The 17,638-nt window shown below is 40.3% G+C and overlaps 1 protein-coding gene across 10 annotated transcripts in view; it reads left to right on the top strand.

The window, feature by feature from the left end:
- Nucleotides 1–17,638, top strand: part of HDAC4 (histone deacetylase 4) — a 516,681-nt gene that overhangs the window by 399,700 nt on the left and 99,343 nt on the right. For all 10 annotated transcript variants that reach the window (XM_029068939.2, XM_029068943.2, XM_029068940.2 and 7 more), the window contains 2 exons: nucleotides 7,756–7,872; nucleotides 7,958–8,156. In XM_029068939.2, the coding sequence (XP_028924772.1) occupies nucleotides 7,756–7,872; nucleotides 7,958–8,156 (316 nt within the window). The remainder of the gene's footprint in view (nucleotides 1–7,755; nucleotides 7,873–7,957; nucleotides 8,157–17,638) is intronic.

Below are 17,638 nucleotides of genomic sequence, written 5' to 3'. Positions count from 1 at the left end.
GACGCTATGCATATGAGCATTGCTGTTTCTTTGAACACTAGGTACTGACATTCATGAAGTTGAAAGAATCTATCCCAGTTCTTCCACACCATTCTAATAATCTGTAAATACAATTGAATGAATGAAAAAATAATAATAATTAGCAATTATGGTACTTGTTAAGCACTTACTATGTTCCAAGCACTGTTCTAAGCACTGGAGTAGATACAAGTTATTCAGGTAGAACACAGTCACCTATTCCACATGGGGTCACACTCACAATCCCCATTTTACAGATGAGGTACTTGAGGCCCAGAGAAGTTAAATAATTTCCCCAAGTTCACACAGCAGAAATGTGGCGGACCCGGGATTAGAACCTCGGTCCTTCTGACTCCCAGGCCCATGCTCTATCCACTAAGCCACGCTGCTTCTCTGCCCCCAAACACACAGTGAAAGTAAGCATTATTAATAATGACGGTATTTGTTAAGTGCTTACTATGTGCCAAGCACTGTTCTAAGCACAGGGCACTGTTTTGGACTATATCATTTTGAGCCAGGAGGCCAGCTGGCTTCTGAAATTCTTTCTGGGAAGTCTTGGCATGAACATCTGTGAGCAAGGAGAGAGGGCACTGGAGCAAGAAGGATCAGAGGAGTTCCATTACTTTGCTTCTGCTGTGCCATTCTACTCCTTAGTTCTGGGTGGCTTTGAAAGTGCCCACGTAGCTCATGTTGGCCCACCAGAATTTCCCTAGGATTCCAGTGGGCCTCGTGGCTCTCTTAGCAGGTAGGGACCATCTTCTAGCCCAGATGACCCCAGCTCCTCAAGTGGCATGGGGTTCTGTGCTTAGGCCCCTTGGTTGATAGCCCACCTTTTGGCTGGGACTTGGACACCAGTGCCTTGCCAATTTTTGCATCATTTTTAGAGCCCACTTTCACATACTTTGCCAGGTGTGGAAGATAAAGCAGAATGGATTCCTATGCTGTGGACAGCAGAAGGGCATGTATGTGACATAACCAGGATTGAACACATTATTTTGAAAGAAATAATCTCTTAGAAAAGTCATTCTTCTCCCCAGTTTTGAAGAAAGCAGTTTTAACATTAGGCTGCAACTTCACATGAGCAAAAAAAAACTGTTTGGGAATCATAGGATTCAGTTATATTGTGCTCTCCCACATGCTTAGTACAGTGCTCTGCATGTAGTAAGTGCTCAATTAATACCACTGATTAAGATACTATTCTCAGCTCTGAACATCTGTTGGAACCTTCTTGACATCAGCTTTTCCATCTGAATAATGGACTGTATTTTGGGCTTGTCAGTTTCCCATCCTATTTCTCCACCCTACTGTCACTGTAGGTGACTTTTGGGCAGTCTCTGTTCATGCAATAATGATACTAATAATAATTATCATTCTTGTTAAGCACTTACTATGTACCATGCACTGTTCTAAGCACTGGGGTATAATACACTTAACCCAGATTTCAAAAGAATCAATGCTCTTTCTATTAAGTGCTTAGTACAGTGCTCTGTACAGAGTAAGCACTCAATAAATACGATTGAATGAATGAATCCTGTTTTTTACTGTCCAGCCTTCAGATCCATACATTGTTACTGGGAACACCGTAGAATTGACAAATTGTATTTTTATGTCAATAGTTATATCAGCACATTTCATGAGTTTTCCAGGCCCGTCATAGCAAATCAGCCTTTCATTAATCTTCAGCATTTTCTTGACTAGTTCCTTTATTATTGATTATCGATCCTGGAAGAGAAAAATTGTCAACTATCTCAGTCTTCTCTTCATCTGCCATAAATGTGTTAAAACTTCCAGTTTTCATGATCTTTGCTTTCTTTACATTCAAATGTAGGCTGATCTTTTTGCTCTGTTCCTTAATTTTTAACTATAAGCCCTTGAAATCTCACAGTAGGGCATTATCATCAGCATAACAAAGGTTGCAGAATACTATTTTAAGTGCACATTACAGAGGCAGCTCTCCAAGGTCACTAATGACCTCTTTGCCAACTCTGTTTCTTGTCTTGCATTATGCTGTCGAGTCTTCTCTGATCCATAGCGACACCGTGAACACATCTCTCCCAGAACGCCCCACTTTCATCTGCAGTCGTTCTGGTAGTGTGTCCGTAGAGTTTTCTTGGTAAAGATACTGAAATGGTTTACCACTGCCTCCTTCCACAGAGTAAACTTGAGCCTCCACCCTTAACTCTCTTCCATGTCGCTGCTGCCCAGCACAGGGGAGCCTTGACTTGTAGCAGATAGCACTAGCCACTCCCTGAGCTGGGAATAATAATAATGTTGGTATTTGTTAAGCACTTACTATGTGCAGAGCGCTGTTCTAAGCGCTGGGGTAGATACAGGGTAATCAGGTTGTCCTACATGAGGCTCACAGTTCATCCCCAATTTACAGATGAGGTAATTGAGGCACAGAGAAGTTAAGTGACTGGCCCACAGTCACACAGCTGACAAGTGGCAGAGCCGGGAGTCGAACCCATGACCTCTGACTCCGAAGCCCATGCTCTTTCCACTGAGCCACGCTGCTTCCCCGTTCATCTGCTAGACTCTCCTTCCCATATACGAGACTGGTAGAGTACTGGAAACTCTCCAGGTGTGACCCTGAGAGAGTACTAACTGATTCTACTCTGTACTGATCCTCTTTGACATCTTTGTTGCTAGTGACAGTGTGGACTGCTTATCTGGAAATACTATGTAACCATGTGTTTTCTGACACTGTCCTTTCCTGGTTCTCCTCCTATCTCTCTGGCTGATCCTTCTCAGTCTTTTTCCCCAACTCTTCCTCTAGGTCAGTCAATCAATCAATCAAATTTATTAAGCTCTTACTCTGTGCAAAGTACTGTACAAAGCACTTGGGAGAGTGCAACAAAACAGAATTATCAGGCACATTCCCTGCTCGTAACAAGCTTACAGTCTAGAGGAGGAGATGGCATTAGCATGAATAAATAATTGATTTTTAATATGTAAATCATTAAATCATTTTTCTAAAACACCATTCTGCACCTCCCTCCCTACTCATCAGAAACTGTCCAATAGTTGCCCTTTCCTCTCTGTTTCGAACAGAAACTCCTACCCATAAGCATTAAGGGAGCTGTCTCCCCTTTACTTTTCCTCTCCCACTTCACCACACCCCAGCTCACATACTTCATTCCTCTCATGCTCATCTACTTACTGTACCTAGTTCTTTTCTCTTCTGCCACCAATCAATTGCTCATTCCCTGTCTTTTCCCATATTTCCCTCTTAACATTTGGCAGACTACAGTTCTCATGCCCTCAAAGCCCTTCAGAAATCATATCTCCTCCAGAAGCGTTCCCTTATTAAACTCCTATTAAATTATTATTGTTCCTTTATTAAACTCTCACTTTCCTATCGTATTTCCTTCCTAACTTCCCCTTCTCTGTCACTTAAGCCCTTGAGTACTCACTCTCCTTTATTGCACATTTTTTTGTTTATTCCTACCTGTCTTTTTCACCCACTTGATTTTAAACTCTTTGAGGACAGGGATCCTGAGTCTTCTCCTAAATACTTAAAATACAGTGCTTTGCATATAAGTGCTAAATACAAGCTATTGATTGTCAATAAATGTTGATCTCACCATTTATTTAGTTGTATTTCACAAGGAAGAAGTAGTGAATTTGTCCCATGTATGAAAGTGAAATTTCTCTGGAGGTATTTGTGAACGAATTCAGAAACACTATAAACCTCATAAGTGGACACCTCAGATAACACACATTATCTCAGACATAGCTGGGAGCCAATGTCTGTGGTAGTGGGCATTTTTAGAATCACTCTCTGAAATTACTTTTAGTCTCTGAATAAGAGGGACAGAAATTAAGGTGCTTCTAGAGCTATATGCCTTTGTTTTGCATATCAATAAGCAACTTGGTTGTAATAAACCTCAGTAAATTACTATCAAGGTAAGGCCCACAAGAGGATTGATTACATTTCAATCAGGAAATTTATATTTGCTTAGAGCTCAAGTTGGAGGATTCCCAATTATTTATCCTGTGAGCATATACACAATGGAAAGTGGCACCGACTGACTCCACTCAAAGTAAAAATGGGTCAAGTGAAAACAGGCTTTGCCTATTAATAAGGCAATGTAATCTTGTAACAATATTAGAGAACTGCACAATTTATTCCTCAGCAATTGGTGTCAGTTTCATTATAGTAGATAGTAAAGTTGCTTTGTTCTGTCATCCTAGTTTCCCTCCATGTTTTTAGATTGGTTTTTGCAAATATTCTTGATTATTGTATTTAAGATCTCTAAGAACATTTCTGGACATTTTTTATGCATGTCTATACATCCTATGAAGAAAAACTTGGGAATTTGTGTGTGTATGTGGGTGTGGGGGGGGGTGCACTGTAATTTCAATAAAAGAGGATGAAAAATGTGGGTTTCTTTTACTTTCACAGTGTGAGAATAAAATCCTGCAAGGTATATATATTTCAAAATGATACTGAAATAAAATATGTATTACCTTGCCACAGGTGATTTTTTTCAGAAAAAGACTGTTTACAAATGTAAAATGGAACCATCCTGCATTTCAGTATGAACAAAGACATTATTTTTTTTCGACCAGTGCTTCAGGCACTTTACTATTACAATAATCTGTAATACACTTTTTGAACCATATTTTTTCTCCATTCAGATGGCACTTGGAAGCTTTGAAAAAGGATCTGCACATTCATAATGCTCCAAGTCATCTTTGCTCCAAGAGCATTTTCCACTTGGGGAATATCTGGGAGTATTTCTGAAACTTGATGTTCCTACTGATATTTATTTTGCTTTATCACAAGTATATTGTTAGCACTGTCTTCAGTTATCCCCAGGGACATCATCAGTCACCACTGGTATTTATTGAGAGCCTTCTAAGCGCAGCAAATTATACTAAACTTGGAAGAGTACAGTAGACTTGGAAGGCATGTTCCCTGCCCACAACAAGCTTACAGTCTAGAAGAGGAGCTTCCATATTATAAACCTTGCTCCTGATGCCTATAGAAGTGATTGCTATTTTTTTAAGCTTTATCCACATGATAATAAGTGGTTATATACAAAATGCACATGTGTGTACACCTTAATTTTCACCTCCTGGATTGAACCTGGACTTAATTTCCTGTAATCCAAATACTCATAAACAAATATAAACTCCCAGAAAGGGTTGCAATGGCAATTTTCTGGCTCATATTTTGCGGAAACTCAAGGTTATGAAGATGATTGATAGACCAGCCTGGGAACTTGAGAGTGGCAGCTTCCAGAGTTTAAACATTTATAATGGGCCTTGGTAGTTTTAAATAGAGCTAGAGAAGGTGAAGAGAAGGGCAGCTAAAATGATCAGAGTATGAAACACTTTGAGGAAGAACTTCAGTTGTGAAAGATAGAAGAAGACATGATTGAAAGTTTTCAAAATCAAAAAGTATAGAATTGAAGTGAACAGAGAATTGTTGTTCACCAAATCCTGCTGTCACACCAGGACAAATTTAAAGATAGATTAAAGGAAATATTTTCAACAAATTTTTTTTGGTGTGTGTGTATGTGTGGGAGAGAGAGAATATGTGAATGTAAATATATTCTGTACTGTATATGTTTATTATTATATGAAGTGGTGCAGGCTGAAATATGAATAGCACAAGAAGAGTTTAGGCAAATCCATGAGTGTAGGGTCCATAGTAGACAATTACAGTTTTTCCAAGTGTTCTGCTCCTATTGCACATAGTAAGTGCTTAACAAATACCATTAATATTATTATTACCAGTGCTTAGTACAATGCCTTACACACAGTTAGTGCTCAGTAAATGCGAATGATACCAGAAACAATGCTGAATTGGGTGGGCCATTGTCCTCACCCCATAAAATAATTTCTTATATTCTGATGTTCATAGAAACTATTTTTTCCCACAATAGGAAGGTAGTCAGGTGAGTATTTGTCTAAATGATCCATAGACATAAGTCTCTTTTTGAAGCTTTGTCTTTAGAGAGCCTGTTCAGAAAAGACAAGGCATGTCTCCAGAGTAACTTGGGTTGTTTGGGGTTTTACCCTTGAAGTGCAAACACATCAAGCTTGAAAACTTCATTCTAGTTCTTGGGATATTTCGCAACTGTTTCTTCATAGCGGAACAAATCTACACCAGACTTTCACTTCCATTAAAACAAGTCCAGCTCTTAAATGTTGAGCCTCTTTTTTGGTAAGATGACTTCGTAAATTAGCAAATGATTACCTTAGTAGCCAGATTCTAAACATTAAAAGTAAATTGGGCAGAACAGAACAAATAGTAAAAAGAGTAGATAGCAGGGGGAAAATGTCCCTCTACCTATTTGGAAGGGAATTTATCCAACCTGAAATCCATGGCCCTAGGTTTTTAATCTTATTGGTTTCTATCACTGTGGGCATCAAGGCACCAAAATCCTGGCAACAATGTTGAGTTAACTGCTCCACCTCTCCCTCCTCCTCCTCTTAAAGTGTTTTTGTGGCTCACATTCAGTAGTGCACCACCCCAGGAGTAACATTCAGCAACAAACGCAGACTCTTGGCACTCTGAGATAGGGTGGATCACTATGAGATCTTGAGTCTGACCTCACACCAGCTTCATGATTGGACTCACGGGTTTGGCCAGATGATTTAACATGTGGCCTTACACATATGCTAAGGACTGGTGTTGATGATGAAGGTGTTGATATGTTGAGTTTACCGGGACAAACCTTGTAATCAACAAATCTAGGAACAGAACCTATATGGGAGCTCCTCCTAATGTTTATTTGGTTGATCGACTGTGAGCCTCATTTTGGAAGAACTGGAATGACTCCATCACCTTATTATAAGACAGTGGGAGAGGAATGTGTCTACCAACTCTGTTACATTATGCTCTTCCCATGTGCTTAGTACAGCAAGCGCTCCATAAATACAATGGGTTAATTGGCAAAAGGTGTGAACCCACCTTTTCCAATTCCCTTTCATCCCAAATCTCCTCATTTCCTAGCATTTGAAGGGAAAATCCAAGTGTTGGAGTTAAATCCCTCTGCTCCACCTGCCTTGTTGATTTATACCTCAATTTGCCATTTTATGCAGCTAGAAGCCATGTAAACTTTGTTAATCAGGCATCTTGTATATAAAGGTACTCTGTGTGGGAACATTTGGTTGACTAATCCCTTGTGGAGAAGGAATTTACAATGTTAGTGCTCCCCAGTGGGCATGCAGTTACCCTGGAGCATTTGCATGAACTCTCTGCAAATCTGATTGCCAAAGTTCAAATCTCAGTCAGTCAGTGAACTGAGGGTTTATCTTAATTTTCTCCATAAACAATTTTTGCCTTTACAGACCAATCTAGGGTTCAGACATTACTTGGGTCTCTGGAATGATTATGGCAAATGCTCTGTTGGTCATCTCTGACCCCTAGATAACCGAAATATTTGAGTAGCCGTCACCGTGTATTCCCTAAGAATGCCAGATAACTAAGCTTTCACTGGGTAATTTTTTAAGGAGTTTTCTGAAAGCATTATCCTATTGTTTTAATAGTTTGTGAATCAGCTAATATCCTCGAGGCAAACATTTTCCGTTTGTACTAGCATTTGTATGGCAATTACAAAATCTATTTTTGCTCTGACAGTTTCACATTTCAGTGCAGCATAGACTTGACTGTTTTCTTTTAGGTTTTTGTTCCTTCCAAAAGTACTTGTTTTTTTGGAATTTAATGAATTACGCATCATCGTTGGGCAATGTGGTAACAGTGGTCTTACATTCTCTTTCCAGACCAGTTTGGCTCACAGACTTGTGAATCGAGAAGGCTCAGTAACACAACTTCCCCTTTACACATCGCCCTCCTTGCCCAACATAACATTAGGACTTCCTGCTACCGGCCCATCGAGTGTAAGTATTTTATCATGGGGTCCTTAGGCTGCATGGTACTTTTGTCATCTGTAAGCTGTGTACATGACCAGTTGTACTCTTCCAGGGCGGATCAGGACAGCAGGAAGCCGAGAGACTTGCTATTCCAACCCTCCAGCAGCGGATCTCCCTCTTTCCCGGCACCCACCTCACTCCTTACTTGAGCACTACGACGTTGGAGAGGGATGGGGGAACGGCACACAACCCTCTTCTGCAACATATGGTCTTACTGGAACAACCAGCTGCACAAACCCCCTTAGTCACAGGTGAGCATTAAGCAGATCTTATGTCCGGATTGCTTTGTTATTTAACTTTCGTGCCAACAGTTCCATCAATTGTAAATAATTTTGGAGACGGTAATGAAAGGAATCCTGATACTGACTTTAGAATGGCTGGAGACAATCTCATGCTAGGACAATATATTTATTATGGAATCCATTCTAATGGCTCTAAAACAACTTGATTCTTACCCACCTTACAAGGAGATTTGGTTCTAGTACTTTTTAGATGCAACTCGGCAGTTGGGTGTATTTGATTTTTTTATGGATTTATTGAGGTCCTAATATTTGTTGGAAACCTACTCTGTGCAAAGTTCTCTAATGGATACTCAGAAGGTTACAAAAAACATCTGTAAATTGAAGACAGGCCCTGCCCATAAGGTAGTTGTGATTTGTCAGGGAGAAGGCAAATGCCAAAGGTGCTGCTCATCCATTAGGTAGCTTTTTTAATAATAATCGTATTTGTTAAGAGCTTACTATGTGGCAGGTACTCTGCAAAACTCTGAGGTAGATACCATGCAATCAGATCAGAGTCCCTGTCCCATATGGGGCCCACAGCCTAAGGGAGAGGGAGAACAGATTTTAAATCTCCATTTTACAGATGAGGGGAAACAAGGCCCAGAGCAGCAAGTTGAACTGCTTAAAGTCAGCCAGCAGGCAAGTGGTGGAACTGGGATTAGAACCCAGGATTCCTGATTTCCAGTCTTGTGCTTTTTCCAATAGACCACACTGCCTCTCTAGATGTTATCATCATCTTCCTTTTAGGGTATCTGAAGCTAAGGAGCTGCTTATACTTTGTGGTTCTCATGCCAGAATACCTGGGGTCACTCACTCTGAAATTGTGCCTTCCCGACTGGCCAGAGAATCTGCCTGATGGAATTGAAGCTTCTGATTGCCTGGTGCCTCCCCAGTGACCTCCCTTTCCCTTTCTTCTCTCTTCTTTGCCCCATATAGGTCTACTTGGTTTCTGAGGATTGTTTTGAGGCCTTGGTTTACTTGGTTTCTTCTTTTATTTTTTTTCATGATATTTGTTAAGCACTTACTATGTGCCAGGAAAGTGCTGGGCTAACAAGCTAATAAGGTTGGACACAATTCTTGTTCCACGTGGGACTCAATGTCTTAATTCCCATTTTACAGATGAAGTAACTAAGGCACAGAGAAGCTAAATGACTTGTCCAAAGTCACACAGGAGCCAAGTGGAGGAGCCGGGATTAGAACCCCGGTCCTCCTGACTCCCAGGTCCGTGCTCTATCCACTTAGCCATGCTATTTCTGAGGGTTGTTCTGAGGCCTTCGTCTCCCCTTCTGAGAGATATTTTGAAGCCTATGCAAAGACAGAGATATTTTTTTTAAAAAAAAAAGAATAAAAAGCCTGAACTTATCAGTAAACAGGTTGTGCTGATACTGGGATTCCAAGGATGTTTGAAGGCAGGTCTTGTGGTACATGGCTCCAAAAGCAGTAGCTGTGTATGTCATAATGAACTGCTGGCCAATATCAAATTGGAGCCCATAGTGTCCCATGGAGACTTGGGCAAAAATTTTCTTCCAATAGAAATTCTGAATTGTGGAAAGCCTTAGGTCCTGCATTAATGACATTTGCTTTGTGAATCTTTGCTGTTCTTTAACATAAGTGCTTAAATTTAAATCATGGAAGGTGATCAATCGGTAGTATTTATTGAGCCCTTAGTCTGAGCAACTGTACTGAGCATTTCGGAGAGTACATTATAGTAGTCAGGATCTCTGCCCCTAAAGAGTTTATAATCATCTGCGGGAGAAAAACAGTAAAATAAAATATAGATAGGAGAAGCAATAGAGTATAAAATTATGTTCAGAAATGAAACAGGGATTATTAAACAGGGAGATTAAATTCCCTAAGGACACCAACTGCACCACTTTTAAAGAGGAAATGTTTTAGCTGTAAAACACTGATTTTCTATTAGGATAATAGATAAAATAAAATTAAGATAGGATAAAATTAAGATAATTTTAGTAAAAAAGAAAAGTAACAAATGCACCTCAAGTTGGTTCGCATAACATGCATAAGTTGTTGCAGAGTCAGCGAGGGGAAGAATTATTTATCTTGATTATGTTGTCTTGTTTTTGTGTGTGTCTCTCCCCCGATTAGATTGTGAGCCAGTCACTGAACAGGGATTGTATCTGTTGCCGAATTGTACATTCCAACCGCTTAGTACAGTGCTCTGCACATAGTAAGCACTCAATAAATACTATTGAATGACCGAATGAATGGATTAGATGACTACATGGGTTGGGTGGTTTAGTTTGATCATCAGTACACTGTTATAATTGTATAAATGATAAAAATATTACCAAAATTCAGTGTAGGATTTCAAAGTTAGGTAAATATATGGCATTCATTATTTGAAATCATCAAAAAATCTCTCCCATCCTTTCATATCCAGCTATGTAGTGGACTTGTAAAGATTCCTTAGTTTCTTACTGTAAATCCATTAAGAGGGTAAAGTAAATTTATAGCTGTATTGACCCCAGAGCTATATCTTTGTTTCAAGCTTTCTGTTGTTTGGCTGAGGTGAAAGAATCAAGTACTCATTTTTTTCTAAATAAGGAAGTTGGAGGATATTATTTCTTGACATTTGCATTGAACTGTACAGCTGCAACATTGAAGTAACTTTTTAAACGGGCTCCAAGAAATTCAAGATGCGAATGGAATCGTTTCTGCTCCTCAAGTATTTAACTATCCAGATGGATATGCCTGACTCTTCGTCATGAATAATCACTGCTTCGATGAATATTGACTGCATTGGTGAAAATTGTATTATTTTCTTTGTTTTCAGGTTGCACACTAGTTACTTGTCACATCATTGTCAGTAAGTTAGACTTTTATTTTAGAGATGAGAAAAATGACTGACAACTGTTAATTAGCCATGACTGCAGATAGGTTTAGGATCAATCCAAATTGCAAAGAGCACGCTAAATAACTCTATCTTGTTTTAGTGGAAGCACACTCCTTATTGATAAATGTCAGATACCAATTGGCACATTTAATCCATGCTGAGTCGATGTTGTTGGTTATTTCTCCTTTGCAGCTTATCTCATGGAACCTTGTTCTTGAACTGTAGCCAGACATGGGTAATATGGCTTTTGTTGTGGTTTAAATTCTGCTGCTCTGGAAGCATCCATTCTAAAGTTAAATCAATCAATCAGTGATATTTATTGAGCAGTTACTGTGTGCAGAGTACTATACTAAGTGCGCGGGAGAGCTAAACAATTTGCAATTCTAGAACTACATCAGCACCTGAATATTAGGAAGAAAACTGACTAGCACTTATAGGTTTATTTTCTCTAAGGCAGTGACAGCAGGTTAGATGACTTGCTGAGGACTGCATTGCAAGCTATGCCACAGCAGGACTTGAATATAGAATTTCCTTATGTTCCAGGCAAACTGCCAGTTCATTGCCAACGCCAGTTCATGAAAAATAGACAAAGCTAACCAGTACAAAGGGATGTTCTCCCCTTAGTGCTATAGTTGTGCTGCTTATTCTCTGACACACTTTTTTTTCTCCAGAAAAATAAGAATTAGAAAATGGCATGGGAAGCAGGCTGGTTAGAAATAGCATTTCTGACAAGGTTGCATTTTAGGAGTATTCTTAGCTCCTTATGTTCTTACTACAGCTTGCCATATAACCAGGTTTTGATTTTTTTGAATGCTTTGGGTTGCTACTATTCTCAAAGTAACCCACCAAGATGAGCAATTTTGCCCCAATTTTGAATTTTCAAAATGGCTTAGGATATTACTTTCATTTCTGATTTCTATTTTAAGTGAAGTTTGTTATTCACAGTGTTAGACCAGCAGGGTAGATCACTCCAGAAGCATGAAAAAGATTCTGAATCCTTAGGTTTCATGTCCCCAAAATTTGGGACCTAACTTTAACCTCAGCTGTCTCTAATTTTAATGGTAATTTTGAACAATGCAGCAACACTCTTCAGTGTTCAAGTGGTCAAATATCCAGAAGCATTAATCATGTAAAATTCAAATCCCCCAAGACTAAGTCTAAGATTAAGTGGTGAGAGGCAAAACTTCCTCTAGCCCTCTCCAAAGTGCAGATATCCTTTACTTCATTATTCTTCAGTGTTGCAGGTTAGACATGGCACTTAGCAGATCTTAAGCTACACACTACACCATAAGCTTCCTGAAAGCATTCAAAGTGTGGGTGCAGATCACTGTACCAAGCACTTGGGAGAGTTAAACCATTTGCAATTCCAGAACTACAGTAGTACCTGCAAATAAGGGATAACACTGCTAAGTATTTAATTTTTATGATATTTGTTGAGTGCTTGCTATGTGTCAAACACTGCTAAGTGCTGGGGTAGATACAACATAATTAGGGTGGACATAGTTCCTGTCCCGCGTGGGGCTCACAGTATAAATAGAGCGAACAGGAGAATTGAGGCACAGAAAAGTTATTTACCCTAGGTCACACCAGAAGCATTTGGCAGAGCCGGGATTAGAAGCCAGGTCCTCTGACTCCCAGGCCTCTGCTCTTTCCACTGGGCCCTGCTGCTTTCTTGCAGCCTCTCTCATTCCTGTTCACATGTTCCCATTAATAACTTCTTTTCCTTTTCTTCTCTTTCCCTATTAATGCATGTGCTTTACGTATCAGCTACTTGAAGGCTCAAAGTGGCTTGGTTGCTTACACTTGGAGATCTAAAAAGAGCACGGAGCCTCTGGATTTTTTTTTCTTCTGAAAATTTACACCATACTAAGCGCTTAGGAGAGTAAAATAAAACAGAATAAGCAGACATGTTCCCTGCCCACAGAGAGCTTACAGTCTAGAAGGGGGGGATAGGCATTAATATAAATAAATAATTTATCTCATTAGTTTACAGATATGTACATTCATGCTGTGATGTTGAAGGTCACATGTTCAAGTGCATATACCATGCAGAAGGGAGAGTGAGCTGGGGAAAAGAGGGCTTAACTGGGAAAGGCCTCTTGGAGGAGATGTGACCTTAATAATGTTTTAAAGGTGGGTAGAGTGGTAGTCTGGTGAAGCAGTGTGGCTTAGTGAAAAGAACATGGGCTTGGGAGTCATAGGTCTTGGGTTCTAATCCTGCTCTTCCACTTGTCACTGTGTGACCTTGGGCAAGTAACTTAATTTCTTTGTGCCTCAGTTACCTCATCTATAAAATGGGGGTGAAGACTGTGAGCCCCATGTTGGACAACCTGATTACCTTGTACCTACCCCAGAACTTAGAACAGTGTTTGGCACATAGTAAGCTCTTAACAAATACCAACATTATTATTATTATTATGGAGGGGGAGGGAGTTCCAGGCCAGAGGGAGGATACAGAAACAGTGTAGCTTAGTGGAAAGAACACGGGCTTGGGAGTTAGAGGACATGGGTTCTAATCCCCACTCTGCCACTTGCCTGCTGTGTAACCTTGGGCATGCCTCTTAACTTCTCTGTGCCTGAGTTACCTCATTTAAAAAAAAATGGGGTTTAAGACTGTGAGCCCTATGTGGGACAACCTGATTATCCCGTATCTACCCCAGCACTTAGAACAGTGCTTGGCACAGATTAAGCATTTAACAAATACCATAATTATCATTATTATATGCAAAAATGGTAGGCAGTGAGATAGAAAAGATCAGGGCACAGTAAATAAGCTGATGCTAGAGGAATAAAGTGTGCAGGCTGGGTTGTAGTAGACTATCAGTGAGGTGAGGTAGAATAGGGTGAGCTGATTGAGTGCTTCAGAGCTGATGGTAAGGAGTTTCTGTTCGTGGAGCTGGATAAGCAACCAATGAAAGTTCTTGAGTGGGGAGATACCTACTGAACATTATTTTTTTTTTTTAGAAAAATGATCCATGCAGCAGATTAAAGTGTAGACTGTAGTGGGGAGAGACAAGAGGCAGGGAGATCAGTGAGGAGACAGATGCAGTAGTCAGCAGCATGATCTAGTGGAAAGAGCATATGCCTGGGAGTCAGAAGACCTAGGTTCTAATCCTGGCTCTGCCAATTACTTGCTATGTGACCTTAGGCAACTCTCTTAACTTCTCTATGCCTCAGTTTCCTCAACTGTAAAATAGGGATTAAATACCTGTTCTCCCTCCTGCTTAGACTGTGAGGCCCAAGAGGGATAGGAACCGTTTCCGACCTAATTAACTTGTACCTACCTTAGTCATTAGAAGTACTATGGGCAGGGAACGTGTCTACCAACTGTTATACTTTCCCAAGTGCTTAATGTAGTACTTGGCACAGAGTAAGTGCTCAATAAATACAATTGATTAAAAAAAAAAACCTGCACCCAGATTTTCAGTTACACAAGAGTTACATTCCTGCAAAACGCCACATTAAGGAAAACTTGTTCCAACACACTCCCAGTGGTCACCATGAACGTGCATATAAACCAAGTTTTCTGATATTGTGGCATGCTGTATCCAAGCAGGTTTGTGTTGTTGAAAGAACATTCCCTAATTCCTAATGGTGTTCTAAGCCAAAACACCTAGTGAAAGCACAACCTCTGCCAGAACTGAGTGTGTCAAGAACTTTACTCCAAAAAATTTATCAAGATCTTTGGATTATTTCACAGTAGTATGGCTGGTTACATCAGATTTGCAGGGGCCTTGGAGGATCCCTTCCCCATTACTAATGAAGTAAATAAATCTTGTTCAATTTATTTGGTCCTGCAGTGATTGAGGATGCATTAGGTCTTCTGGAACCTGGAGTTAGAATTAAATTCAACACTCCAAAACTCTTCCATCTTAGTAGCCTTAATACAGGATCCAAAGTCCTTGATCAGTCAAACAGAAACAAGTATATCCTGGTGGTTAGGTTTCATAAGTTAAACACATAACGGTACAGAGATTTGTGTGAATCATTTTTCATTGTCAGCAAGGGCCCTGGACTAACAGTTACCTGAAAAAAGAATGAAGCAACGTGCCAGCCTGCACCTACGTAAATCCAACATATAATTAAGGTTCTCCATTGACAGAGTTGAATGCTGCTGCTAAGTTCTGCTATGTGTAATAATACAAAGATGGCAAAGGTTGAAAATCTGTTGTATCACCATGAGGTTCTGAAATGCGGTTCATCCACCAACTCCAAAACAATGCCCATTATATTGTTTCTTCACCGGGTAGATTGGAGAAGGAAAATGAATATCGGCAGGATACTCAGACAGCTGTTACATGGTGAGCTGAGTTGGAAATACTAAGCAGGATGGACAGAAAAGACTTTTTAAAGACTCAGTCAAACAAAACTGTAGATGATATTCTTTACCAGGCAGCAGCTGGGAGACAGCAATAGAAGGCAGACCAGTGTAACATTCAGCTATTAGAGATCACAATTGCAAAGTGGGAGAAACCAAAATGGCACTAGGAAACTCTGGGTAACAAATGCTACAGCACCTCAAGGGACCATCTCTGCAGGCATACCAGGTGGAAGGAATGGTTAGTCTCATATTTCTCTTATCATACCATTCTTTTTTTTTTAATGAAGAGCAGAGCAATTTCCCCTTTTCAGTTCTCAGGGATATCATGCCTGTATTCCCTGAATTTTCCACCATGCCTAACGTAAAGCCCCTCTGATTAAATTAGCAAATCCGCTCCCAATGGTATATTCTTCTCTTCATGAGAGGGATTGTCTCCTGGACAAAGGGATTTTCTTTCATAAGGATTACTCCATCATTGAGGAAAACATTATTTTAGACTCTTCAAACAACCAGGACTCTGTCTTAAGGGTGTTTCATCCCTGAAGATTCCCTTCCCATCAAATGGAAGGATTGCCAAAAACATATCCTGAAGCCTGGCATCCTTTCCTTCACTGCTAGAACTTAAATGAAGCTTGATAAGCTCTGGATGATTAGTATTGGGTAGTAGTCATCAGGCAAGATGAGTCTTTCCAGTTTTGTTATTTTGCACACAATCCTGCCCCCTCCCTTTCCCTCCCCATTCAGGGTGCAGTGACTCAACTCGGGCAGCAGATTGATGCCACTGACTCCCACACACAAAGCAGAGTCCACCTTGCTTCTTCTTCCGTAAGACTGACATTGGTTACCTTTGTTCCTTCCTCTCCTGAACTAAGTGCAGGGTCTTTCTCTTACAAGATCATTTTCTGACTTCGGTTTCCAGAAGTGCAAGAGTGGTGCACTGCCCAGGCAATAAAACCCCTTCTGTAGACTCTAAGCTCCTTGCGAGCAGGGAACATGTCTACCAACTCAGTTGTTTTGTGCTCTCCCAAGTGCTTAGTACAGTGCTCAATAAATATGATTGATTGGTTAGTGTTGGCCATCAGCCATCTTCCATAGAGGTGACCCCTCTTCTCTCCTCCCATCAACAGTTCTCATCAACCGTTGAGTTCCCATAGTACCTGAGAAGTGATTTCAACCTTCCAGTTGCTTCAGAACCAACAGACTTTTTTATGGTATCTGTTAAGTGCTCACTATGTGCCTGGCACTGTGCTTAGCCATGGAGTAGGTACAGCTTAATCAGTTTGACACAGTCCGTGTCCTACATGGGATTCATAGTCCTAACTGCCATTACAGTTGAGGGAACTGAGGCCCAGAGAAGTGAAGTGACTTGCCTAAAGTCACACACCAGACAAGTGGCAGAGCTGGGATTAGAGCCCAGGTCCTTCTATGTCCCATGCCCATGCTCTATCCACTGGGCTGTGCTGGCTTCTCATTCCGGATGTCTTCTGGCTCACTTGAAGCGTTCTCTAGAGACAGGGATAACTAGGGTCTCACTATTGGTTCTAGTGGGACCTGTTACCCACATTTCCTGGAAAAGCCGTGGACCTTGAATTGGCCTTGACACAAACATGAACAAAGGATGGACCATTAGTCCAAACCTCTTTGACCTCATCACACTTGCCATTATTCTGTCCGTTCTTTTATCCTTGGGCTCCTTTATTTTTCCCCATAGCCTTAGTGAAGGATCTTCTGAAGCTGTCCATAAACTTTCAAAATGCCACAAAATGTTGCTGTTCCCTTACCCCATGTGTGTTTTCCCATTGTGACCCTCCCAGAGTCACCTCAAATAGAGGATAATGATGCAGTAAAAAATCTCAAGAACCAGAATCATTCCTACTTTTAAATCCCTTCTCTAAGCACAAGTATCTATTCTTGCTTGTGTGGATTTCTTTTGGCATTAGAATAGATTTTAAAAAAATGAAACTACTTTTGTTCTCTTTCTTGAAGGAGAGAGATTCTGAATGTTAATTCATGAAAATGCCAAAAACTTGATTTGTGTGGAATTTCTCTCTGTATTTCCTTGGTTACATGGAGCAATATAACTTTTCTGCTCTTAATAGCATGGTCATTTTGTTGTTCTGAGTTAGGACTATAGTGGAACCCTTGAAATTAACATAAATAATGTATTTCGGGGAGAGGTGAAGCTATTACAAGGAGACTGTAAACTTTCTTCTTCATCAAACTACATTTCATTATGTTGTATTTGCCATTTAAGCTGCTGTTTTCACATTGGAACCA

The sequence above is a fragment of the Ornithorhynchus anatinus genome, chromosome 7, assembly GCF_004115215.2.
Source record: "Ornithorhynchus anatinus isolate Pmale09 chromosome 7, mOrnAna1.pri.v4, whole genome shotgun sequence".
Classification (NCBI taxonomy): Eukaryota; Metazoa; Chordata; class Mammalia; order Monotremata; family Ornithorhynchidae; genus Ornithorhynchus; species Ornithorhynchus anatinus.
This window is presented reverse-complemented; position numbering and strand designations above follow the sequence as displayed.